Here is a 27,743-nt window from a genome sequence, read left to right as displayed (position 1 = left end):
CAATTATCATGAATAACGTCGAGTGTTTCAGTGCTAGGTTTCTATGACCTGATGCTCAAATCGGCCCGGTCATTCAAAAGTATGAACAAGACATTTCTCTATTCTCGAATCGGGCTTTAATATTCTTCACCGTGTTCTCGGAGTACATATTAGAAAAGTGCCGCCCGATGCAGAGAGTGACACACACAGATCAGTCGGAGCGATTAAGATATAAATTTTTTTCGCCCGCAACGAAAACAATGAAACCTACAATATATAGGCCGAGAAGAAAGTAAAAGAATATGTAAGCAAATTATGTAGTCAGGCTTTTCGCAGCAAGGAAGAACACAAAGCGGAGCGTGAGCTGAAGAGCCTCCGTTCAAAGAAACGCACTAATATGAAACTGAGGGCCCTCTAGCAGAGCTTTTTCTCGAAAGAATCTGTTCCTGCCGCTGGTACAAATCTCAAACGAACAAACAGGGCTGGAGCTACATGAATGTGAGCACAATAGCGCCGGCTAGCCATGACTTCTCACCGTTGTCAAAGTTACGCTTCTTTTACTTTAGGCCCCAACATAATTTTCTCTTCACCTTTTTTCCCCTCCACAGCTGTGCTGTGAGCAACGACTTCCTCATCCTCTTTCATTTGGAACTTTCACCACTCCGCCGTCGTACTTAATAAAATCCATTGCAAGCCTGGCAGCTTCAAGAGAGCTGCGAAAACCGCGCCACCTAGGGGGGAAGTGGAGGAATGAAAACAACTACAATGCTCTATATACAGCAGCAGAAAAGCTCAGGCTCAGAAATAAGCTAAAACAAGAAAATGAATGGGGGAGAGTAGGCTTCTACAGTCTCATGCTTTTTCATTTAGCTTTTTTTTTCTGTTCACTTTCAGCAAGAATCAAGCTCGCCCGAAAACAGGACCCTTGGTCTCCCTTTATCTATTTCCGAAATTATTTCTTTCTTTCCCTCTTTCTTTCCAGTCCACTCCCAACGTGGCCCTCGGAGCTGTCCAGATTATAGAGACAGTAGTAGTGCGAAGCCCCTTTTCAGTTGTTGCCAGCGTAAACACAGTAGAGCAATCCGGCAACACTGAACCGGAAGTGCCTCTCGCTCGCGGAGCTTTCAGCTGGGCACGGTGGGAGCTGAGCGAGAAAGGGTTCATCCGGGCGAGCAAACGGGGCTGAGGGACGGGGCAGCTTTCCCCGAGGCGCCTATGCTACTGGGGCCACTCCAACGCACCCCATTTTCTTCTTGTTTTTCGTTACCTTTCCTTTTGTGTACTAATCCGCTTTCCGTTATCGCCAGTTGTCGAACGTCGACGCCACACATGGGAGCGCTGGTTGCGTTCGCTACTCAAGCATCGTTAGACAGCAATAAAACCAAGCTTCAGCCGACCATAATGCGATATAAACTGAGTTTACCCGCTCGCACGGCCGAGGTGTCGAGATGGGAAAGGCGGCCGGAGATTGCCGCGGGCAAGAGATGGCGTAATCACAGGACACCACCGGAGTTGGCGGAGAAGCAAGAGGAGAAAGTTTAGAAAAAAAAAAAAAAAAGAGGAAGCATTGAGTAAAAAAAAATATAGGAAGAATATGTGCAGTTTGCTCAGTCTGGAAAGCCCCCAGCGTAGAGTCAGGCGTCATCAACGCAAGTATTTGAGCTTCCTCCCGTTTGCCAGTGACAGCTGAGGTGGTGAAGTGGGCACTCTCAGGCGCTGTTTAGTTAAGGCCTATGAATACATTCGGTTTTGAAACTGATTTGATCAAAATCAGCGTCTACAGCATGGTTGACTATAACCCCCGTTGTTTGTGTGTTTCCTAATATTTGTTACTTCTTTCGTACATTTTTTCTTATATTTGTTTCTTAATATATGTAGGTTTCACTACTTTAGTTCCAGGACGAGAAGTGTAAATTGCATGAACGAATAATGAAGATAAGGTAATGCCATGCTATTTTAAAGCTTGCCTTTCTCCCTTACACTATGGATTTACTGAAATATTCTGAGCTGAGTCGTTCCACGAAGACTTGAAATCAACCTGGTGCATCTCACTTGCGCCTCGACGTTGCATGGCTTATGTTTGCTCGGCTGCACAGTTTCGCGCTCTACACTGAGCATTTCACAAATTGCAAACTAGAACATCCTCGTCAAATATGGAAGCCTGAAAGCTCTTCCGCTGTTGTTTCGAGAATTTCGCAAGATTTTTCACCTAAGACATCAGTGCTGTACGCTGGATTACGTCCTCAAGTTTCACCTGTTTTGAAGCTGTAAGTTCAAAAATGAATTTCATCTGATTAATGGGATCTTCCCGTCGATCACACCTGTTTTGATTACGTGCCCAGCTGGTTGAAGAGGCGACATTATTATATGACCAAGGTTTTTTCTTCACATATTAACCTGGCGATGATTTATGCCTTATTTTCGAGAAATCAAAGTCAGAAGGCATATGCAGCAGGCTACAATCGTGCAAAGCTTATACGAGTAAAAGAGTTAGAAACCAAGCCGGCAGAAAACTGAATCAACATAAAATAAGCAGCACAAGAACCTGCGAATTGAGAAATTGCATATTTATGCTCAATGGGTTGGTCCTCGACTTATTATTCCGCAGCTTCTGCAGAAAATTTGAATCAGCGAGGCTCCTTGAACCCGCCCAATTGTGTCTGTTCGATGGAAAGTGGGGAGATTGGAAAGTCGAAATGGCGGGAGCGGGAAGAAAGATCTTGTTTCCCGCGCAAAGCAGGAAGAGAACGGAGTGTAAACACTACTTTAACGTGCGCCGCAGCCTCTGAGAGGGAAGAGATTTTTTCGAAATGATGCATGAATCGGCAGTCAGCCCACTTCAAACGGCACCCCGCCCCGCAGTAAGAACCTTTCGTTTTAGAATGACGCATTAATAAGAGCTCAAAAGGCGGAAAAGTGCCTATTCGTAATTCCTTTACCCTCCAATTGCAGGTGCTGCCATCTTTTACGAATTCATCTTATTTTATGTTCTATTTTTTTTTTTACTTTCATTCCTTCATTTTTTTTTTAGATCAACGATTTTCATCTCCCTTTTATACTTTGTGCACCATAATAACAAAGCCGTTCAAGGCTGGCCTGCATTCCAGACAACGAACATCGATTTGACACGAACGGGGTGACGTTAAGAGCCGAATTCAGAATCGTTCCGCGCCAGAAGGGGGCTAGGAAATAAGCAGGAACCAAGAATTAAACGTGAGCGCTCCTTTTAGTTTTAAACTTGTGGACGCTTCTTTTTCAAGACACTTACTCTGAATGGTTTGCTTTTCTTTTTTGTTTGCAGAAAACCTCCTTTCTTTGATTCCGCCATCGTTATAGCATAATTTTTAGTTGACATTTGCTTCCGTTCAAGAAAGAAGCATTTCTTTTTTATCCTATAGATGTTCTTTACCACCGATCCCCTGATCCAATCTATAAATTTGGTTTTTGCATTTGCTACGTGCATAATACGTTTGTTATGAAGAAAAGGCGAACTTTAAAGGAATCGCCTTCTCATTTTTTTTTTCCCCAGTGCAAAATGTGAACTTCCTATAATGAAGGCCTAAAGCACTACTGCATGTGCGGTTACAATGCTTATTCGAAAACATAGTGGCACACCTTTCTATAGTTATCCCACGCACTTGTTGAGTAATAATTGTTTCTGTTTTATGCTAATCAAAAACGTATATTTTTTTTCTTTTACAGTGCGTGTATTGTGCATCCTGTGTGAATAGCCCGGCAAGTACTAGTAAACTGAATCGTTTGACTATTGTCTTTTTTTTTCTTCAAATATGTAATAATTGTTGTTGTATACATGCTGCAACTCCTGTTTTGGCTCAGGCTGACAGTATGAATAAATGAATAAAGTACGAACGTACAGCAAATGCGGCTAAACCAGCCTGGCAATGCAAGCAACGACAACGCGTTGCCGTATTTATCTTACGGCTCTCCGGCTCCTCAGAGAACAACTAGTTTGGAGATTCTCCTCACTCGAATAGGAATTTGTTTTTTTCTGTTCCAGTTCTCCTCTCTTCCAATGCAAACAACCAGGGCCGTAGACTAAAACCAGTGTGCGAGTCCCTCCAAAGTTATATCATAGCAACCGGAAAATTTCTGTGTTAACGCCAAATCTCTTTCAGAATTGTTACACTCCATTCCACCCTCCTCACCTATCCATCCGTGCAGTGCCATTGGACCTAACTGATCACTGGTATTCCACCTTTGCCTGGGTCGGCATCAAACCCTGGCGGATCTTTCGTCATGTATACGCGGCATTTCAAAAGAGGTCAGCAACATCAACAGCAATAACACAGAAAACTACTGACGTTATTAATGTACAGCCTCTCCCAAAGGTATAGAGCCTAAGAGGCTTGTATCTGGATTAGGCTGTGGGGTTCGTTGTGTGCATTGACAGCATTCCAATCTTCCCAAGGGGAGAAGAACTCCTTCCCTCTCTAACAGTCAGGACTTCCCCGGATGCTACAAGAGCTCCGCTACACGCTATAAACTTCTGAGAAAGGCTGCACGCCCTATCCATTTAGTAGGCTGGCGGATATCGTATATGCTTAGACAATTTTACCTCGCGCTTATTAACGGACACTGGGGACTAATAGAAGTTGGCTTGCATTAATGGGATACTGCGATCAAATCTCAGAGACCGCTGGCATCAGAAACGGAGCTTTTAAAAGATAAAATAATCACAAAAAAGGAAATACATGTGTCGATACAACCAGCAGGTTTCGTAAGTAAATTGCATGCGTCTACGCCGATTTTTTGGCGCCGATCCTCGAGAGTCTGCGCTGCTCCGCAATCCACTTGAGAACGGTGGCAGCCCGTCTTTTTTTCGGTAAGGACGTTACGATTTTGAATCGACCGGCGGAAATATTTTTAAATCTAATTTTCTCGCTAATAAATGCCCGTTTTGCCGCCGTACAAAAATCAACATAGCGAGAAAGAAGCACAGAATCAATCTTGACTGACTACAGATGCAGTCATCTTCAGTGTTCTTTTAAACCTAGCCATTGTTTATAAAAGTTTGTCAAGCCTCAGCGAGTACGGTGAGCATTTTGTATAGAGAACTAGAGTATATTCATGTTCACTATAGTTTTTTTTTTTTCGTTTTATATTCCTGGCTCTCTTGGCACTCCTCGAAGCTGAGTGGCACGCCTCAAAATCACGCCTACAAACACCGGGTTTCAGGGTGGTGTCCAGAAGGGCCCGTAACAGCCGGGCGTGAAGCTTAGCGTGAGGTGGAACAGGAGGTGGAACGAGGTGGATAATTATGATGGTTGTGAACTTGATACATATCATTGCTACGATTATTGTGTCCCATAACGCTGGCCAGCATATTAATATTCATTCTTAAAGTCATTCTTTTTTATTCTTACCTTCATCTTCGCATTGTGGATAATTTCCAGCAGTCGCAGTATGTAGTGTGATGGACGGACGGCAGTGAGCCTAAGTCGACGAGTGAGAATGAGCATCCCTTGTGTGCTGTTCATACAACAGAGTATGCTTCACTGTCTAGTCCAAGCTGCTAATCTAGAGAACACGCTAGCAGAGTATAAATGCAGAACACCAGGAAACTGAGGATATACACGCTGTTTCCCTGTGCGCCCGTGGACGGTCTTTTTTCCAGCGCAGAAAGACAACTTCGTTTTTCTACAAATACTGTGCGTGCATAGGTGTTTGTTCAAAGCACACACAGCATGCAGAGAGTGCAAATAGGATTGCTTGAGAGTAGCGCGACGCACAGGCTATTTTACCAGCCTGCACTCCCATTCGCTGGAGACACCACTGTGCCGAATTGCTCGCCAAGGACTTCATGATGTGCCGCTTCGGCTGCTTTGGTTGGTCATGCTGGCTGGGAGCAGCCATGGCAAGCGGCAAAACAGTGCCGAACTCGTAACCTTTGCGATGTGACTGCGCCTTTCCTACGAACTCATCTTTACGCGCTCTCTGGATTTTAGCATTTTTTGTGCGTGCAGCGACCTGTCTTTCACGGGCTGTGAGCACCACTACCAGGGATACGAAGCTTGTTATAAAGTGGTAACGCTTTCCTCCGCAAATGTAGAGGAGGTCTGCAAGATTTGCATGACATCAACAAGGCGACGGCGCTAACTCATTGGCATATGTCGCACGAAACATTTTGGCACTTCTCACTGCCCGAAGGCATGGATTTTTAAGAGCCCGTTCTTGCTGGCTGTGCCATGAAACAAATGTGCACACGGAATTTCACTTCTTTCATGTTTAGTAGGTATCACCACGGGCACTGATTACTACTTCAGTTTTCCATGTTCCATTGCATAAAACAGATATATAAGCCTGTATTACGCCGTCACAATGTATATTTTCAGGCTCACATGTTGTTTAGAGCCTTGCTACCGACTCGAAAGACGCGGGTTCAATTTCGGCCGCTGCTGTCGCATTCCGATGGAGGTGAAATGCTAGAAGACCGTGCGTTGTGAGATGTGAGTGCACGTTAAAGAACCCCAGGTGGTCTAAATTTTCCGGAGCCCTCCACAACGGCGTCTCTCATAGCCCGAGTCAGTTTAAACTCCATAAACTAAACTAAAATGCAGTACATAAGAGAAACCTGTTCTCGTAAGTCGGTACCGAAAAAATATGCCCTGTGTCCTACGAAAGCTGAGTTTATAATAAGCGACTTCTGTGCTTTCCTACACTTATTTCTCTACCACTTAAGGTTTTATATCTTATGTAATTGATATACCGATACCGCAGCGATTAGGCACCAGCTCGCTCAATTCAACATCTGAACGGCGAAGACTGTAAAGCATTTTGCGCGTCGTAACAACCGAGTGTGTCATGATACACAGTGCAGACATTGACTGGCAGCGAGATGCGGTACTTAAGAAAGCCGTCAGGCTCTCTCCTGCGCGAAGGAGGCCCAGACTACGTGTTGGGTGTTGCAGGGCATGTTAGGTGCGAATGCAAATCGACAGCCAGCATACACCGTTGTGCAGCGTCGAAAAGCGTATGGACTAATGCATCATCGTCAGCAGCACCAGCAGCTGCAGCCAATCCACGTTCACAGCAGGAGAAAAGGTTCTCCCACGGACCTTCAATCAACCCTGTTATGCATGCATGCACCAGTTGCGGCCACCTTATCTGTGGAATATGTATTGGAATATGTATTGAAATATGGAATATGTATTGGTTCTAGCGTTGCCCCAGTGCTTTCCCAGATATTTTAAGGAAAATTTGACAGAACACTTAAAAACTTACTTCATGACAAGTGTGTGTGCAAAGTTTTTAGGTACGTTGACGATTTTTTAGTATTTTTAGAGCTTTCACCTAATGACAGTCTGCCCGCAGCAGTAGACGATGTTTTGACTGCTTTTAAAGCTTCTTCACGCACTCTCAATTTCACTCATGAACTCCCTAGCAATCATTCTATCAGGTTCCTAGAACTGCAACTAACATTCCTTGACGATGGCCATTTATGCTGGATGTTTTCGCCTAGAAGCAAGAAAGCTTCGTTACCTTTCGGTTCTGCGCACTCTAAGATTGTAAAGAGAGGGATTCCGCAATGCACTGGGAAAAAGCTGTCACCACGCCATCAAAACCAGCCTTGACAATCAGTGCAAAGGTTTGGAAGCCGCGGGGTTCCCTACACCCCTTTTGAAGGCAGTGGCTGAATCGCTGCTTCAGAACCTAAAGAAAGGACGCACGAAGCGGGTTGACGTTGGGGAAACTGAACGAAAGAAGTTCGAGGTCATGCCGTACGTGCATAAAGTGAGCCATGACATCAAAAAAGCTGCGGCCAAGCAGGGAGTGAGTATAGTGTTTTCTGCTCCTTGCGAGCTGTCGGGACTGTGTTCGCGCATTTCTCGAGGCAGGGAAAGGAACCACGTTTGTACAACGCAGCACGAGAACCGGTTCACGGCGCGTGTCGCATAGGTGGTGTACAAGTTCCCCCTCACTTGCGAGAGAGTATACATCGGCCAAACTGGCCGGTGTATCAATGACCGGCTGCGTGAGCACCATTCCTCCCTGGAGTCCGATGGCGGTGCAAACTTGCCTCGCCATTGCAATGAATGTGGCTGCTATCCTTTGTTCAGCAATGTCATCATTCTTGGTAGAGGCAAGGGAAAACAGGAGCGGGAAATCTTGGAAGCATATCATATCGGTTTGTCAGGCGCTGATTGTATTAGCACAACATCGGTGCGCTTACTCGAAAAAGAATTTGCCTTTTTAGGTCGTTCACGATAGATGAGATTTCTTGTCTTTGTCTCTTATGCTCAGTGATTAGTGATGATGCGGTTGCGCATGCTCTGCTGGCCTTGCTCGGACTATGTTTTTCTAATAAACTTCAGTTGTTAGTCCAGTCGTTGTGGTGTGTACACTCTTCTTGTCCGTCGTCTTATGTGACTGGTTTTTTGCGTTCACCTTATCTTCGCAGACTTCCTAATCTCATCCACCCGCTTACTTATCGTCGCTTCCTGGTCCGAATGCTTACTCTTGTAATCTACTCCGTTGCCTTAAGAGGCTATCTGTAATCTGTTCTTCACAATACCTACACTGCCTATGTCCCTTCCTTCTTGACTTCAACTAGCATATTATCAACTCGCGTTTGCTCCCTTATCCACTTTGCTCTATTCAAGTCTCTTGTGTTAGTTTTACCATTTTCTCTTCCATAGCTCGCTGCGTTGTTCGCGGTTCAAGGAGTCTTTTCTTCATCCCCCAGTTTGAGCCATAAAGGTGAGCACTGTAGAGATAGAACTGTCGTATATTTTTTGTCTTGAGAGATACTGGTAAGCTGCCATTGATAGCCTTTGAGTGCAAGCCAAATGCACTCCGCCCCATTTTATTCTCCTACCTATTTCAATCTTCTTTAGCATGTCAAATAGTTTAAATCGGAAGCAAAAAGTTCTCTTTCTTTTGTTTGTTTCACAGATTACCAAAGGAGCATTTTACCTTCTTACAAGAGGATAGTCATTGGACGAACACATGTTTAGTGGTTGGTTACTACGGCATCTGGGCGGTGTGCGTAACCGCTGAAAGAATAGATAGCACTTTGCATCAAAATCAGAGAAGCTTTGACGCCGTTTTCATTTCTACAGCTTGGCAACGGCTTCAAGTGTCTGCATGAGGTGAATCAATTTCAGACCCGTGTAATGTTTGGATGAAGGCCGTATGCACGAAACCATTGCTAGGAACAACGCATTCCGAGTGTGCGTTTACCAAAGAATGTAGGCGCAGTTTTTCTTATGGGCATGCAAAAAAACAGCGTCGGAAAATTCTGTCTAACAAAAGTGCAAGCCTTTGCTGGATCACAATCTCCCCTGTGTATTTTCGTGATTTCTGGCAGATCCGCAAATATAGTGCTTGGAAAAAAGCGCGGACTATACAATACCCCCTTCGCGGAGCTTTTTACCGTAATTCGCTTTTATCCCGGTGTTAAATGCATGTTTAATTGACTTTAGTGGGTTGTCTTAAGGGCTTTCTTTGCTGAGCACCTACTTCACAGAAAGAGTGGTGCACGTTCCCGCTTAAGAAGCTTCGTAAGCTCGCAGTTACTCGAATTTTATACAGTGCGAGCAGAAACGCATTGCACCGAAGATGAGCTTATTTCGTAATCCTCATCGCGATTTACTACATTTTTATAGTGGCGTGATGCTCCGTAGATAGCAAGCCTTAGTGAAGGTGCTCTTTCAGAGACATTGCATTCTATGTTTCTGTTTTGGTCATTCGCACACTGAATACAGTAACAATCGCTTCAAATACGGAGAACCTCCCAGGAGCACATTGAGGGCTGGTGGCGAACGAAAGGAGACTTTCACTGTACTAATTTACTCTCCCAGATTCTTCGCACACTGCGCTGTTCTTGCTCGAAGAAATGTCCGATCCCACCAGACGACAGAGCATTTGCACTCGCAGTGACGTCACTTCTTCCTCAAAGGTGACGACGCGAAAACGCGGTGACGGACTTGGCTCAACCGGCGCAGCCAACGCCGCAGTCAAGACGGCTCGGCCCTGTCTGCCGTAGGTGAGGCGCATTTGGGCGACGCCGCGCCGGCCCTCTTGGCGGCGTGTTCGCGCGCCTTGACCCTGAGGATGTCGAGGCTTGATGACGTCGGTGACGGCGACATCACGGATGGCGGTGATGCCGGCAGTCTGGCCGGCGCCTTCTTGGAGCCAAGGTCCAGGACAGCGGCCGGAGGGCACGGGGGCGCCGGCAGCAGTGCAGGAAGCATGTACTGCATCGGTATTATGGAGGCGAGTGTCACAGTTGTGTACGTGAGATCCGGTTTTGGCTATGATGCCTGATCATCTGTTTCGGCAAACGCAAGCGCCCACCATTACGCACCCGTGAAACAGCGCGTATACCATGAGGACGGTCTCAATCTGCGCGCCTGGAAACACACTCACGAGCTCTCGGTGTGGCTCAAACAAACGAACGTAACGGGAGCGAGTGACGCTGGGCGACGAGATAAACTAAGTAAAACTTGGGTTGGGCCTAGTTGGTACATGATGTTGTGAAGGAGTAGGTTGCGCAACCACGGGACGAACCACGAAGAAAAGACACAGATGTGTGTGTCTCTGTGTCTTTTCTTCGTGGTTCGTCCCGTGGTTGCGCAACCTACACCTTCACAACGAGATAAACTAAGCCCGCTTGAAAACGCGGGACTGGTTTAAGCGGTGATTGCGTCTTTGCAAGCCCTTATTGAGTGTTAATTGGGTACTTTCTTCCATTCGAGACGCACAGACACTGGATAGATTGATTTATAGGAGGAAAGAGAAGACCGCCACCTAAGCGCATGCCATGTACACTGCCTTGCGGATATCTGACGATGTGCTCCTGAGTAATATAAAACACAAACTCACATACAGAACACAGCCGAAACCGCGGAGCAGAAAAATTCTGTCGCATCTGTGAAGCCTCAGCTTAGAGTAAAAACATCAACGTAATCGTCGAGTGTAAATCCAATTGCTTTCACAGTACTGTCGTATGAGATGTGTGATCATCCAGTAATTATTTTTTTCTTTCTCAAATTCAATTTAACCTGCGGTTTTGTGAGCACGCTAAAATAAAGGTTCACTATATTTTACTATTCCCTGTGCTTTTCGAACCGCATAACGGCCGCTATGAGCTCGTATTGTGCTACGTTAGTCGTCTAATTCCTTGCAAGCTTACGTCAGTATTCATCAACATCCATATCTTCAATCATCGCGGTCAGGGACAGGAGGGACAGGCGGGACAGGTGAGTGACAAGGCACAGTGCTGACCCCGTACAGCTTGGGCCAGGCGGGTGCAACGAGTGCAGCAGAAGGGGCTCCCCAGAAGGACTCCGTGACGCCGAAAGGACCCGCTGCGAACAGCTCAGCCCGGGCTGCACTCATACCGCAAGCCGCTTGCAGGAAGGGCCCCAGACCGCGGTCGGAGGGAGAGACACCGCCGCAGGACGGTGGTGCCGCCACTGGAGGACTGTCCCTGCCCATGGCCTTCTCTCGCTTGCGCCACTTGGCCCGCCGGTTCTGAAACCACACCTGGACAGGGAAGACGCAGTACCGGCTGTAGGAAGCATACTTGCACACTGGCCTTGGTTCTACGGACCATGTGCTCTACGGTATATACCACCTGGAAGCTTTTGGTTCAGTGATTCGTGTCACTCGGCAGATGCAAATGAAAGCCGAAAGAGAGGGCCCCCTCCAATCGAATTCGAATTACAACTACAGAACTACGCCTTCAAATTTCCATGATGATCAAAAATTTCTTTCATTTGACACTTTTTTGAGTTTTGACTTCAGACTCTCCATGAAAAGTGTTTTACTGATCGCTTTTGCATCTTTAACTGCTCGTTCTTTGGTCGAATGGCGCCAGAGCAAAGTTTCGTAACATTAGTTAACCTTATTTTGACAGACAGATTAAAGCTGGCAGAGTTATCAAGGTTAATCAATAAGCGCAAGGCAACCGACATGAGCAAGTTCAATATGGAGAGAATCGAGCATGCTCTAAAGGACAGAGGTAGGCTTAAAGCGATAAAGAGGAAACTAGGCATAGGCAACAATCTGATGTAAGCGTTAACAAACAAAGGAAGCAATGTCATTATAAGGTATTTCAGGTAGCCGAAGAGCACTACACTAGTCTATACAGTAGTAAATGTAATCAGGGCGTGAGATAGGCAGCATCACACAGCAATTGGGCATCCAGCCAGTAACGAAAGAGGACGTAATGAAAGCCTTGCGAGCAGAGGGTTAAAGCAGCTGGTGAGGATCAGGTAACAGCAGATCTGCTGAAGGACGGAGGGGAAATCATGCTAGAAGAACTAGCCACCCTGTTTATGTAGTGCGTTATGACCTCGAGCGAACCAAAAGCTTGGAAGAACGATAACGTCATCTTAATCCATGATAAAGAAGACGTCAAGGACTCGGAAAATTACAGACCGATAAGCTTACTGTCCACTGTCTTTAAAGTATTTACTTAGGTAATCTTTAACAGAGTCAGGACGAACTTAGTCTTAATCAACCAAATGACCAGGGCGGCTTTCGTAAAGGATACTCGACAACAGGCCGTATTCACACTATCAGCCAGGTGATAGAGAAATGTGCAGAATATAACCAACCACTTTATATATATATATAACCTTCTAAGATTACGAGAAAGCATTTTACCCAGCCGAAATCTCAGCAGTCATGCAGGCATTGCGCAGTAAGGGTGTAGAAGAGTCTTATGTAAAAATATTGGAAGAAAGGCTGCACAGCTACCATAGCCCCCATGAAGTGAGCAATAAAATTCCAATAACCAAGGGTGTCTGGTAGGGAGACGCGATGTTGCCAATTCTATTCACCGCCTGCTTGCAGAAGGTATTCCGAGGCCTGACGTGGGAACAGTTGGGGATAATAATAAATGAATAATACCTTAGTAATCTGCGATTCGCTGAGTGAGATAGACAGGTAGAGAAGAACGGTGAATATGAAAATTAATATGCCGAAAACGAAAGTGATATTCGACAGTATTGGAAGAGAACAGCAGTTTATAGCTTGCAGCGAGGAGGTGAAAGTGGTAAGGGAATACGTCTACTTAGGGCAGGTAGTGACCGCAGATCTGGATCACGAGAGCGAAATAACTAGAAGAATAAGAATGGGCAAGAACGCCTTTGGCAGGTTATCTGATATCATGAAAGGCGCCCTCCAGATTTTGTCGCTTCTGATTTCAAAGGTGAGTCGGAGTACGCTTTGTCGTCAATTGCCGTGATGAAAACCGAGCATAGGAAAAAGCTGTATGTGGAGTCTCAGGTTTTACCTACAATACAAAACTTCGTCAGCGTTCGAGGCGCTCGGTGATCTGCTGAAAATGAGCATTAATTACGTGCATCATGTTACCATATATAGCACTTGATTATAGTCTGGTAGCAGTCATAGTTATTGAGCTCTGTTGTATTTTTAATATTTCCGAAAATTTTGGCTCCGAACTAAAAGAATTGGCTACATTTGGCTACTTCTGACATTTCTTTTGGCAACTTTCGTAAAGTGCTCAACACCAACACTGGTCATGATAACCGATTTGTTGCCGAATATCGATTCCGACCAGGTCAGAGGTCGACCAGGACGCGTAACCGCTGCAGCCTAGCGGCGGTGCGGCTAGGAGGGTTCCTGTGACGTTGGTAGGCGAGACATGAGCGGATGAACTGACGAACGAAGTGGTGCATGTCACGCCATTAGCACCATTGACGCAGGCGAGCAAAGTGGAGAAGCGCATGATGTCATCACGGAGGTATCGAATGACCAGCTGCCATTTACGCCAACCAGAGAGGTTGTCGCTGCGGTATAGAAGTCTATCACAAAGGGCAAAGTTGGAGGCTTGCAAGAGAAGTGCCCGGGAAGGAAGATGCGGTAGTGGAGTAGACAGGAAGGTTAAGAAAAAGGCAATCCAGGAATCCTTCCGCTGCTCGGAGGCCCTATCGTGATGTCTAGCAACGAGAAATCGTAAGCACACATGCGAAGTCATAGAGTGAATCGGATGGTAGCGGCGAAAGGGAAAGAGCATCAGCGTCAGATTGCTTGCGTACAGTTGAATAATTAATCTGAACGTCGTCCTTCTCCAGATGTAAACGTAAAACCCGACGGACGAGGCGGACAGATGGATCCTTGAGGCAGCACATCCGACACAGTGCGTGATAATCTGTGACGACGTAGAGCGGTCGACCGTAGAATGGGGGACAACTTTCCAATCCCCAAACTAAGGCTCAAAATTATTGGTTCAGTAAGAGAAAAGTTCGATTTCGATTTAGTGAGCGGGTGGCTGGCGTAAGAAACGGCATATTCGGTAAATCCAGAGTTCCACCTGGCATGATCTCTTGCATCGTGGTGAATTTTGGTCGGGTTGATGGGATCAAAATAGCGTAGTATAGAGAGAGGGAGACGAAAAGCCGACGTAATTTATGGAATGCTGCCTCATAGTCGGCTAATCAAGATGAGTGGCTCGGACTGGCCACTAGCAGCTGCATTAAAAGTGCGAGGACTGAGGCGAGTTTGCAGATGAAAAGGTGAACATATGAACACAAGCAGATTCAACTGTGTAGTTCTTTCAAGGTGGTCGTTAGGAGAGGCCAGAAACAGTGTGAAGTTTGGCCCGATCAAGAAGAACGCCACCGTTGGAAACAACATGCCCTAATACTGTCAGCTTCTTAGCAGTCAAGTAACACTTCAAGTTAAGTTGTATCCCCGTGTCACTAAGGCGCGTTATAACGCGTTCAATGCGGAGTAGATTGGAAAGAAGACCTTAGGAAAACACGAAATTGCCATCTAGATAACAGATACATTTCTCATTTGAACGCGGTGAGAATATTATCCCTCATTCGTCTGAATGTGACCGTGGCATTTTGCACAGGCCCAACGGCATCACGCAAAGCTCGTACATTCAGTCAGGGGTGACGACGCATTTTTTTGGCCGGTAAACGGCAGCCATCGTTTAATGCCGGTAGCCGAAGCGCAAATCACGCAGAGGACAGAACCTAGTTCCCGGCAAGCCGTCCAGGGCGGGTCTATGCGTGGTACAGAATATATGCTTCCTTGTGGCGATCTTGTTGGCCACACGGTAGTCTACACATACACGGATAAAACTGACTTTCTTTTTGGTACAAAGACCACTTGAGAGGCCCAATAGGCGTGATTGGAGGGCTGTATGGAGCCACGTTTAAGCACGTCGCCTAAGTTGTCATGATGACGCGTCGTTCAGTGACGGAGATGCTGTGCGGGCGCGCTTGTGTAAGCGGACATACGTGCTGATGCCAGCTGCGTGAGCAAATGCCGACGCGTTGCCTATGACAGGAAAAAAGTCAAAAGACGCACGAAACCTTTGAAGTGTAACGATTTGGCCACATAGTGTGGGCCGAAGGTCGGCAGCGATGGTGCAATTAAAGACCTCTCGGTCTTGTATCGGCCTCAGCGGCCCAACAGGCCATGGCATCGTCCTGAGGATAGGTGCACTCATCGGAGACGTTGTAGGCAACAACATGGCCTAGTTCTCCCACATAGCATAAGCATTCTCCGAAGATGACATAGGAACGGCAAGAAGGGGAGTTGGCGAATAAAAAATTTAAATTTGGTTGAGGCAACAAAAGGGCGCAGTATTTTTCTCACTTCTCGTGGAACTGGGCTTTCAGGGAAGGGATGCGGGATGAACTGAGAGAAGAAAGAGAGGAAGAGTTGTGGTAGCGGGGGGCTCCAGAATAATTTCAACCGCTTTGCGTTGGTTCCTTAACGCACGCCGACAGCGCACAGAACGCACGCGTCCTTTGTGGTGCGCCTCCATAGAAACACGGCCGCCTTGGCCAGGATCGAACCCGCGCCCTCGGGCCCAGCAGCCAAGCGCACTAACCACTGAGTGCAAGGAGCGCCTTTTGATGGAGTATACCATACGCTTGTCCATTATTTTGCTCCTTGTGTACGCAAGCTATTGCAAATCTTTGCTGTGGTATACCATTTTCTCCCCCCCGCTCAGACGATCTCTTTAAAATAAGCGAAACCAGCGACGGAAGTATTTTGCTAGAGATGCAGGTCACAGGTGACCGTGTAACTCTGACGAAATGTGCAAGTTAGGAAAACAGAACCATCCTCCAACTCCTTTTGCCAGTAAAGTGAATATGTGGGTAGTTCTCTTTCTGTCGAGGAAGGCATTTCACTCCTCAGGCAATTTAGGCGGAGAACAGAGCTGCTTAAGAGCGTGCATCTGCCGGTTTACTCATTTTCAGAGAATAGCTGCTTTTAGAGGGTGTGACAGCAATGAAATAGAATGTAATGTGAAGTAACGCTACATTATACCGGTATAAATCTCCGAGCCCTCAATTTCAAGACTCCCATGCACCATGACCACGTTTAAGCACAATGACCACGTTCTGCAGCATGACCACGTTTAATCAGCGGTGAGAAATTTGTCTGAATGCCTCCGAGTTCTCAACCAGTCAGAGTGCCAGGCAGGCTTTTCGTGAAAGTAGCCTACGGGGATTAAAAACAGACGTCAACGGTCTTTGAAACCAAAGAAAAAGATTGGTTTGGTTTGGTTTACTGGGGTTTAACGTCCCAAAGCGACTAAGACTATAAGAGACGCCGTAGTGGAGGGCTCCGGAAATTTCGACCACCTGGGGTTCTTTAACGTGCACTGACATCGCACAGCACACGGGCCTCTAGAATTTCGCCTTCATCGAAATTCAGCCGCCGTGGCCGGGAAAGCGAAGAAATATTGCCATTGAAAAGACAAAAACAGCAATATATCCCTACAATTTCTTTGATTTCAAAGGTTGTTGGCGTAGTCCACATGTATCCAAGCCTGCCCTTCATCCCACTTGTCCTTGTCTGCCCATGTCATAGGGACTTTCGCAACTGGCATGATCAAAACGGCTCTGGCTATCGTTGTAAAAAAAAGAGCCCACGACGCCAGGGTGTGATGAGAGGAACTAAATGCTACAAAACGTTCAATGCATTAATGAAATAAGAAAAAAAATAATCAGAGTTCATGGTGAGAAAGGTGGCGACCGTGGCGATCAGCTTACAGTGGAACGTTAACGAGAGTGAATGACCATTATCATCCTGCAGTCATTTTGTCCCTAGTTCGTCCTTCGAACTGTGCGGTGATGATGGTGGCAGTAATAATAGCAACAAAAAATTGAAGTGAACACTTAAGATCCGCCTTAAGGGTATGGCGCGATAGCGTAATAAGTTAATTCTCATATATGGAGAAGGTCATTCTCTACTTCACATTCATAGATCTCTGGGAGTCATAGAGTTTCTTACTACTACCTAGAGGGAAAGCTGGCGGCGCTGCACTTCAGCCGCCATGGACGCCCAAAGCATCATGGGGCGGTGAGCTACTTGTTGCGGCACAGTCGTAGTTTTTCGGGAACACAGAGTGGCAGTACTAAGGCGTTTCATTCCGAAAACGTAGTTTGTGTGTGCGCAGACGACTTTCGCGCGAACTCAGTGTGCAAAAGCCATAGTAGTGAAAACGCGACGACACACGACGCCAATAAAAGGTTTTACTCTTCCGAAATGCCATTAAAAAACCTCTTAAAGTATCTAAACAACAACATTTTTTAAAAAAAAATATTTACTTTTAAAAGTGCGCCTGTTAATTACGAAATATTAGTTTTTTTAGTGTTCATCACTTGGCCAATAGGAAAGCTAGTCATCTCTTATTTTAGGCAAACTTTGCACTTAAATGCTTTTCTGCTCGGTTGTTGCAATCATTAGACAAGATATTGAATGTTAGGACGTTTGTAGCTATCAAACAGCTTTATTTTTTTATTATTTTTTGGCCAAAAGTTGCAGTTCCGCAACAAGTAGCTCACCGCCCCATGATGCTTTGAGCGCCCATGGTGGCTGAGGTGGTCACGTGGGGTCTCCATGCAAACTCCCATAGACGGCTTGCCAGCTTTCCCTCTAGGTAATAGTAAGAAACTCTATGCTGGGAGTCCTCATACGAGGTCTGGTAGAAAAGTATCCGACCTTTCGCCAAAGAAAAAAAACTGGCATGACTAGAGCGTTGGAAATCTAATCACTCTCAAGGTAGTCTCCTTGGGACTCCACACACTTCTCCCAGGGGTGCTGCCATTGTTGGAAGCTTTCCTAGAACCACTCTTTCGTAATAGAGTTCAGCTGAGCTGTCGTTGCAGCCATAATGTCCTATCTTGTCTGAAATCGCGCTCCTTTGGATGGCTTCTTGATTTTGGGGAACAGCCAGAAGCCGCAGGGGGCCATAACAGGAGAGTAAGGGAACTTTCAACTTATCTGTTACTCATTCTGTTTTTCATTTCTCTGTGCCCCACCCCTTATGTAACACCCGGAAACCTTTCTGGTTAACATTCCTGCCTTTCCCCCTCTCTTTATCTCTCTCTCTCTCTCTCTCTCTCTCTCTCTAACGAGGGTCTTTAAGGTATTAAAGTGAAGTGAAGTGAAGTAAGGAGCCTGTTCAACTACAGGAGTCTGGTTTTTCGTCAAAAAAGTCTGAATAACGTGCGAGGAATCTGCAGGAGCATTGTCGTGATGGATGCGCCAATTTCCTGTTGACCTCAACTCCGGTCTCTTGCGCCGCACAGCATCACGTAGGTGACGGAGGACATCCCTGTAGTACTCTCTGGTCATTGTTAGACCCTGTGGTGCATACTCATGGTGTACCAGACAGCGGGAGTCAAAGAAAGCAGTCAGCATCACTTTGACGTTGCTGCGCACTTAGCAGGCCTTCTTTGGTGTTGGTGATGTGGAATGCTTCCACTGTGACTACTGGGATTTGGTTTCCGGGTCGTTCTCGAACACACGAGACTCGTCACTAGTGATTATGGTATTCATGAAGTTGGGGTCACTGTTTGTGGAATCCAGCATGTCCTGTAAAACTTCAACACGAAGGTGTTTTTGCCCCACCGTGAGCAGTTTTGGCACGACTTTCGCCACAACTCTCTTCATGGCCAAATCTTCGGTGATAATGGAATGTGCGGAGAAATTGCTCATGTCCACCTCTTCCGCAATTTCTCGGATAGTCACACGACCGTCCCGCATCACCAGAGCGTTCACTTCGGCAATGACCTGGCCATCTCGGCATGTTGATGGCCAACCAGAGTGCGAGCGTGGCTCGCTCTCCATCGATGTGCGGCCTTCTTCAAACCAGTTGTACCACTGCTTAATCTGTGTGCTGCTCATAGCATCGTCACCGAAAGCCGTCTGAGTATTCCGAATGGTTTCCACTTGGCTGTCGCCCAGTTTCTGGCAAAATTTGATGCAGTAGCGCTGCTGCAGTCGCTCCGCCATTTTCCTTGCAATAAAAAACCGACGAGAGCACTGCGCACTACCTCACTAAAACGCTGCGTCCCGGCGACTGACTCTATCGGCAGGCGGGAAAAAATTCATGCATGCGCACGAAGGTTCAAGGTCGGCTGATGCAAGCGCGCTTGTCTCATATCCATCAGGTGTTCGAAAAAAAAAACAAGATCGGATACTTTTCTAAAAGACCACGTATTTCTCCTGGCGCAGTGGTGCAGTGGTTAAGCGGATGCGCCACTGCCCTGCGATAGCAGGTGCTCCCAGCGGTGGGCCTTATGCGGTCCAGGTTGCTCTTCCCGAGCGACCAATCATTAATTTAACTGCCACCTGCCAAGGTGGGCACTTTGCTCGCTCTTCAGTGGGTAGGTTGTGATGGCACCGCAAGGTCACGTCACCTGGGTGGCCCTCCTGCCTCTGGGCACCGCCTTCCAGATTCGTGCTCGCGATTTCTCGCTCACAGCGTCTACGCCGACAACGCCGACATCGGTTTTTCTAGGTAATGGCGCATTTAACGCTACTGCGTTAATACGAAGAATAACACAAAGGATACAGAGCAGAGTGGGGCAGCTTTTTTCCACGCTCTTTTTTCTTTTTATCGTATGTGCAATTTGAAAGAGAACATCACATGCGCGGCAAATTCAGTGATGTTCGTTCAGACATGAAAAAGACGTGGTCTCTTGCATATGATTTAAGAGGTGTTTCTAAACTTGGTGGTCACCAGCTATCACTTGTTTCACATTTTTCTGCTGTTGGTGCAACGATTTCAAATAAATTTAATACATTCTTCTCGCGCGTTTCTGGTACTGCTGAACCGCACCCTGATTTCTGCACTTTAAAAAACAGCGCATGCAAATCTGCGCACCTTCCTGGTCTCACAAAATTTGATCTCAGATCCATCCTTTTCAATTTAAAATCTAATAAATCACGTGGCGTAGACGTCATTTCTATGGAAGAGTTACGCAGAAATTTTGGTGTTGTTAAGTGTGTCCTATTAAAATTGCTGAATCGTATTTTAGTTAGTGGTGTTATACCTACAGAAATGAAAAAAAAAGCCATTGTAATTCCTCTCTTCAAAGGAGGTGCACGAAATAAGTACGAAAATTACCGTACTATTTCAGTTCTGCCGTGTATCTCTCAAATACTAGAAAAGCATCTGCTGCTAGTCATGTACAAGTATCTCAATGCTAATAACATTATTTCAAGAGCGCAGTACGGCTTTATATCAGGCAACGGAACACAGGCTCTCCTGGAGGATATTTCGGACCTCATAAATTCAGCTTTTGACACTAACCAGGTTGTACGTGCTCTCTTTCTTGATGGTAGCAAAGCTTTCGACAATGTATGCCATAGTCTTTTATTAACTAAACTCTCATTAATCGTATTTCGTAGGCCTTTTCTAAAACTGCTCACTAACTTTTTAGAAGACAGAACACAATTCGTTTCCATTGGACAGTACCGGAGTAATATAACTTTGATAAAAGCCAGAGTACCTCCAGGATCAGTATTAAGTCCGCTCCTTTTTAATGTATATGTCAATGACCTCGCCGCTGCTATTCCTACCCATACTTTCCAGTACGCAGACGATACAGTTATCTTATCTCAAGATTCCCGTTTTTCAGGTGCAATCTCCCGTCTGCAAGATGCAACGTTTAGCGTTATGAACTGGTTCGATAAAAATGTAATTAAAGTGAATGTCTCCAAAACGCAGCTTATTTTTTTTTTTTCACAATCCCCTGAAGAAAGTTAGTTAAACCTTCCTCTGCTGGTCCACCCTTCTTGCTCTCCTTGTACAGTGGTGAGCAGCCTTGTCTAGAGCGCTCGGGCGGTGCACTTCCTTGCAAACAAATCCAGATTTTGTGGCAGCCTCTAGGGTCCAGCTGCAACGCTTGCACGGAAGTAGCGCCAGATAGCCTCGTAAACAAAGCAGGCACGAAAACTTTGCCCTGTAATGAGGGGCTGCTCTCTAATTTCGGTTTTTGTTACCAAGTGCGCACTGCTCAAGTGCTCTAGACAAGGCTGCTCACCACTGTACCTGTTCGCCAGTTCCATATGTTTCATCCGTTAAATACCTTAGTGTCTTACTGGACAGTGACTTCGCCTGGAATTCCCACCTGGCTTATGTATGTTCAAGACTTCGTGCAGTTTCAGGAACATTATACAGTATTAGATATTATATGCCATTGTCAGTTCGTAAAATGATTTTACATGCTTTGGGTTATAGCATACTCCGTTATGGGATTACGGTGTTTGGTCACTGCGCGATTCGTTGGCAAAATAGAATCAACTCCATCCTTCGATCTATTCTGAAAATTATTAGCCATGATTTAGGATTACCTTCCGGCGCTGACCTTTTCAAAGCCTTACGGTGTTCAAATTTTAACGCTGTTCTCACTGAAACGGCTATCCTGAGACATTTTTTGAGACAGGTAATAAAGTTCCTGAGACAGGTATAGAGTTGAATATGTTCCTGCGTGTTTCCTCCGTACTAAATACTTTTTTCGGGTGCCTCGCTGCTCAACCAGATACGATCAGCGCACCCGTAATTACTTCATACCATCTTGCCTCAATCAATTACCAGCTAGTGCTTTTCGCGTGAAAACAAAGTTCAAACTTAAACAAATTTTCCCTCGCATTAACCTTTAGTACAGTGGCCTTAAACTTTTTTTTTCTTCTTCTCTAAGCTCATTTAAACCATACATAACTGCATAAAATCGGAGCCTTAGAGGTTATACTGCTGTGCCACTGATTCTGCTGACGCGTAAGAATAGTGCGCCAACATTGGAATTCATGGTTTTGATGTCCTGTTATCCTGCGGATGTACGAATATTTGTTCCGTTTCCGTTTCAATTCAAAATGTTATTGCTTACTTTTGTTCACAAATATTGACTGTTTTTATGTATTATTCATTACGTGATACTGTTTGGCTGTCTGTATTAGGAATGCTACCTCTGTTTACATTTCAACGTAAGCATTTTGTTTTTTGTTTTTTCTTATAATTTCTCTCCCCATTGCTCTTAGTATTTTTCTTTTATTTTGCTTCAATTGATTCAACTAAAACTGTGGTGTTCGCGGTATTCCACTTTGTTGCCGCTGCCTGCCGGCCTGCCCTTCAAGCCACGGCGGCTTTGGCAGGCCTATCATGTATTGCTGATGCGGAAATCTTGTGTTAATAAAGTTTATTTATTTATTTAAAAAACATATTGAGGAAATGAACTTAATTCTACGGTTGTACCGAACATGGAAAGACGGTGAAGGCACCAAAAATATCAAAAAATGCCTAAAAAATAAAATAAGACCTGCACTTCTCACTCGTAGCTGAGGAATAATTGCTGACTATGTGCTGGTGTATACAGCGTTTTGCTTTCGCTTTTTTTTTTTTTTACCTGTATAAGTAAAGTGTGTATACTCGGCGTGTCAACGCGCTAGCCTGCAGCATCAGAGGCCGTACGCTGACTACATACGAACGTCGTGAACAACGCATTGCAATTGCGCAGGCAGGTAAGTAAAAAAGTAAAAAAAAGCGCGTTTATAAAGATATGCGATGTTCTTAAAACCTATTTCACTCCAATGTTCTTCTAAACCCGCAACATCCGCAAACTCGCGCTCAGCCGCCAGGTATACGTTTCACAACAGAGTCACAAGTTTAGGCTTGACAATTCGACTCTATACGCGAAAGAACCTGCAGTAATCACCTGGATCCTCTCTTCCGGACTACGCGAATTTGCTGCGATTATTGGGGGAACGAGACGGGTAAGATAAAAAAAAAAGCACACATGACCTCTCCAACGGCGATGGTGAAACATGAAGTTGGTTCGATATTGCTCTGCGAGAACAATGTCATCTTAACGGGGACCCATTTCGAATGGCTGCGTCAGCCGTTCCAAAAAAAAAAAAGTGAATAAGACAAAAGCCAATGTTCAAATTTCCTAGCTTCTTGAGCGCTTTTCTTAAGCCTTACGGCACATACCACCTCCGAGTCCTTTCGCGCAGCAAGAAGAGCGGAGGCGAAAATAAACAATAATAAAGAAAAGAAGGCGGAGAACTCGCAGGTCGAGCGTTTCGAAACACGATTTGCGAGCGAAATGAATCGATTATGCCAGATTCCTACTTAATCTGCGCGCGGCACGCGGAAGAGGAGAGAAAAAAATTTGCCGGGACCCGTTATTAGACGCAAATTCTATATATTCCTGGCGAGAGGGCAGGCGAGCGCCCGGCGAGGCTTTTACGGTCGCCATGTTTAATAAAACGTCCTCGCTTGTCTGCAACGCGCGGCGAGTTCATCTTATTAATAAAACAATCCCGTTACTGTGTTTTCTTTTCCTCGTCCTCGCTAAGTTTTTTTTTTTTTTTTCTTTTTGTCCCCTCGCGCCCAAATCTTTAACACCGCTTGTTCGAAGGAGCCGCAAGAATTTTCCCTCCGCCTAAGTTAATCACCAAACACAAGTCTCGGGTGCGTTGTACAAAGAGGAAAGAGAGAAGGAGTAAGTAGAAATGAAAGAAAAAAGGAAGGACAGAAGAGACAGAAATGGATGAGGCCATGGAATGGCACCATTAACACAAACAGAACGGCGACGCCTTCACCGATTAAAGACAGCTTCCAGGTGAGAGAAAGAGAGGATACAGAGACAAAGACAACATTGTAACCCTTGTTGGCCGAAAAGAAACGAGACAGAAACGAGCGAGGCTTAACAAAAGATTCAACGAACGCTGGGTCGCTTGGGTGCAAAGGCAAGAAAGGAGCGTCGACGAGAAACAAGGAACGGCTCAGACACCCGAAGAACGAAAGACGAACAAAGAAAAAGAAAGACCATACAAAACAAAGAAACACTGCATGGCACTCCGAGTCGGGTGGGGGGCGGTCCCGGCGTCTGCTCGCACAAGGCGAAGCGGCCGACTATAGGAGGTAACGCGGTGGACTCCGAGAGAGAGACAACATTATTGCGCCGAATAGCCACTTAGCGCTTTCAGCGCACTCTCTCGCTGGGCCCTCCAAAGACGTTAACTAATCGCCATTTGCCCCGGGTGTCTCGCTTAATAAGAAGGCGGCTGCTTCCCCCTCCTCCCCCGCCCTTTTATTTTACGAGGAGGACACAAATTAAGTGTTCATAAGCGCGGCCGCCGGGATTTTTTCCGCAGCGGATAGATATACACTCCCCTGTCTTTCTGCGGGAATGAGCGGCACGTGTTTGTACAGAGCTGGGGAAGCTTGGTGGGACAGTTTTGCGGGGGAACAGGAAGAGTGCCGGAAAGGAAAAAGGAGAATGAGAGACCGGGAGAAGTGTATATAAAAGCTGGCGTCACTGTTACCCGCCTAATGTAGGCTTATACGCACAGGCGATAAGCAACATGCTTGAGCGTAATAAAAAAATTCACTTTATGTATGTACACAGCACAATGAGTCCCTAGAAGGACCATGAAATGAGCTCGTCTTGGGCTATATTCCGCGAATATGTATTGATAATTCGCGCGGTGGCATTAAAAGCGGCCTGAGAAGCAAGAATCACTAGAGAAACGCGTGTGGACGCAGCGGCTCATTGGGGCGACGAGGGGTGAGGCGGAGGGAGCCGCGGAGGAGCTGTTGGCGCCCTAATTTAGTTTGGCCCCTAAGTAAGTCCGCTCAAAATGAGTTTTTGAGAGGTACGAGAGAGGTAAGAGGCCGGGAAGAAAAAATAAGGAAGGCAAAGTAAACACGCCTTATAGTTGCGGCTCGCTCTCTGCGAGCTGCACTGGCGTAGGGGTTGACAGGAATGAGCAGAGCTGGCAAGGGCGGGGGTGTTAGGGGGTTATCGGGGAGGGGGGGGGGGGGGAGAGGATGCAGCTCGAAAGGGGTGCAAAAAGCGAGTTTAGTGACCGTGGAAGAGAGGGAGAGTAGGGGAAGAGAGAGAGAGAAGGAGGCAGCGTCCCGCCGTTGCCAGTGCTAGTTGCGCGCGGCGCTCTTCTGTCTGCGCGCAGAGCATTAGCGTCGCGCTTCCGGCGTGACGTCATTTCCGGCCAGGGCAAATACGAGGAGCCGCTTGAGTCGGTCGATGATGACGGGTGCCGGAAAGGGGCCTTATTGCGAATGTCCCAGCGACGAGCCCCGCCGGAGCGGAGCCGAGTGAACCCGAGAGCGCGCCCAGGCAGTCACGGGCTGCTGTTTGCTTTGCCGAGCTACGGCAGGGAAACGCGTTTACGGCCCATCCGGCGGCACCTCGCGCCGAGCTGTGCGCAGTGATTTCATTAGCCAATCAGACGGGGCGTGAAAGTGTCCCCCTCGCCACCACCTTTATAGCCACGCCATCTTCTGGCGCGAAAAACTTTGTCCGCTCGCACTTTGCCGCCGCGTCGATGCGTACAGTGCCGTCACGGAGCAATAAAGCGATGGCTTCTGCGCTGTGCGCGGCGATGTGACGTGAACCCCGCCCTCCAACTAACTCTCTTCCCTCTCCCCCCCCCCCCCCTCTCCGCTCTTTCCTTCGCCACCTTGTCGGCACTCTTCAGCCTTGATTCACCTCTTCGTTATATGGGGAGACGCGACGCAAAATCTGGTGGAAGTGGCAGCAGGATCTAAAAGGTGAAACGCTGGGATTCAAGCGTGAACGCTGTGTACGCTCTCCATGTTCTCGCTTAGTTCCTGCATTGGACAACAATTCATGGATTCTTCACTCGGTTGTTACATGGAGAGAATGAGAATCAATTCAGGGACCCTCATGTTACCTTCGTGCGGGCGTACCTATATAAGGACGCGCATCCATGTTTCCTAGTTTAAAGCAAAAGGTACGCCGACATTTAACCATTGTTCGTGATGAATAAAAACGTTTATAAAAATTGCAGACAGTCCGCTTTTTGTCAAGCGTCTTTCAAAAGCAAGCCCACTGGCATGTCGTAAACTGGAGGAAATAGATCCAATGTGCACATCCACGTCAAAGTTGAGGGCGAAAGCTCCTTGAAGAGCAGTATGCTGACTTGGCTGATTAACTTCTGAAAAATTACCCTCCGCTTTTTACATGTAGAGACAATATGAAAGGCAACACGTGAGTTTGTGGCGATGCGGTCTGATCGAGCGTATGTGGCTGTTATAAAAAGTGGAGGCACGGCCCGTCGCAAGCACGACGATTCGTGCGTGCAATTTTTAGTACAGTGAACATTTTAATTATTGTAAGTGTCGCGGTTATTGTAAATTTTGTTTCCTCGACGGAAGGTTGATGAGATAGCGTTGTGAGAAGGTCATGTGGTTGAGTGCCCTGTATATATTTGAGCGCCGAACTTTCGAATAAATAGTTGGTAGTGCTGTCTCTTTCCTATCTTCTTCCTCTCAGTTTTCCTGCGTGCGTCTTTTTTGTCTGGTTTAATTCTTTAATATTCATGGTATTTTAATATTACTGTTTCCAATTCTTTTGACAGTCTGTAAGAATTTTTGTACATGCCTGTAAAAAGTTCACCATTGTCGTATTTCGTTTGAGAACTAATGAATTTGGTTCCCTTAGACCCAGATATGCTATTTAAAAGGAAAAAATATTAGTTTTGAACCGAAATGGCTCCGGATAAATGGCCCCTGAAAGGATTCAGCCGCGCTTGCACGTTTCTTAAAGATAAATGGCGTGAAATACTGCTGACGTCATTGACATTTTAATATGGCACGGCTGTGCAGATAATTGAACAGGTGCCAGTGATGCCGCAAACGTCCTGAGGGTCAGTTGCATGCGGCTGTTTCGAGCATCGTTAAAGTAATTGAACATGTAAAGAAAACCTCTTCTCAAACCTCATATTTCTCGCCTTCCTCTATTCAGTTGAAAGCACTGACGATGCACGCAAGCATTTCCTTTAATGAAGGCTCCGTTACGCCGAAAATCGGGCGTCGGCGTTGTCGTCGCTGTGAGCGAAAAATCACGAGCACGGCTCTAGCAGGCACATATATGGGAGGCAGGTGGGCCACCTAGGTCACGTGACCTTGCGATATCATCACAACCAGACCACCGGATAGTGAGCAAACTGCCCATTGCGGTAGGTGACCATTAAATTAATGATTGGTCGCTCGGGAAGAGCAACCTGGGTTGCACAAGGCCCACCGCTGGGAGCACCTGCCATCGCAGGAGAGCTGCGCATCGCTTAACCGCTGCACCACTGCGCCAGGAGAAGTGTGAGGACTCCCAGTGAACTATGAATATAAAGCAGAGAATAACCTTCTGCATACATGGGAATTAACCCAATAAGCTATACTCCGCTGTTAAGAAAGCATTTTCTTAATTCTTGCTTCAGCACGCTGAAAATAAAGAAAACAACTGAAAATAGCCCTGAATTGGTACGCATTGTTACCCAAGAAAAACGGAATGCCGAAAGTCTTCAACATCACATCTGAGAAAAAAAAAGTCGTAACTGTAATTTATTTTTCTGATTGCTTTCTTTAATTTAACCTGCAGCCCATTATGACCTCCTTCAAACTATCACACAATCAGCATATATGTAAAAAAAATGACATACTTCATGGCTTGTGGAACGAGATTCATGCACAG

At 46.2% G+C, this 27,743-nt stretch overlaps 1 protein-coding gene and 1 pseudogene across 1 annotated transcript in view; both read right to left on the bottom strand.

Moving 5' to 3' along the window:
• Window positions 1–9,773: 9,773 nt before the first annotated feature.
• The window catches only part of LOC149341394 (uncharacterized), a 57,225-nt gene continuing 39,255 nt past the window's right edge, over window positions 9,774–27,743 (bottom strand). Inside the window, exons 4-5 of the mRNA XM_089541961.1 lie at window positions 11,227–11,487; window positions 9,774–10,196 (exon numbers count right to left, since the gene is read on the bottom strand). Of these exons, the coding sequence (XP_089398087.1) occupies window positions 9,957–10,196; window positions 11,227–11,487 (501 nt within the window). The 3' untranslated portion in view covers window positions 9,774–9,956. The remainder of the gene's footprint in view (window positions 10,197–11,226; window positions 11,488–27,743) is intronic.
• On the bottom strand, window positions 18,794–19,239 carry LOC149341395 (protein GVQW3-like; annotated as a pseudogene).

This window comes from Amblyomma mixtum, chromosome 5 (genome assembly GCF_055824585.1).
Source record: "Amblyomma mixtum isolate Tamu chromosome 5, ASM5582458v1, whole genome shotgun sequence".
In the NCBI taxonomy this organism is placed as follows: domain Eukaryota; kingdom Metazoa; phylum Arthropoda; class Arachnida; order Ixodida; family Ixodidae; genus Amblyomma; species Amblyomma mixtum.
Note: the sequence above shows the minus strand (reverse complement) of the source record. Positions and strands in the feature narration are given on the sequence as shown.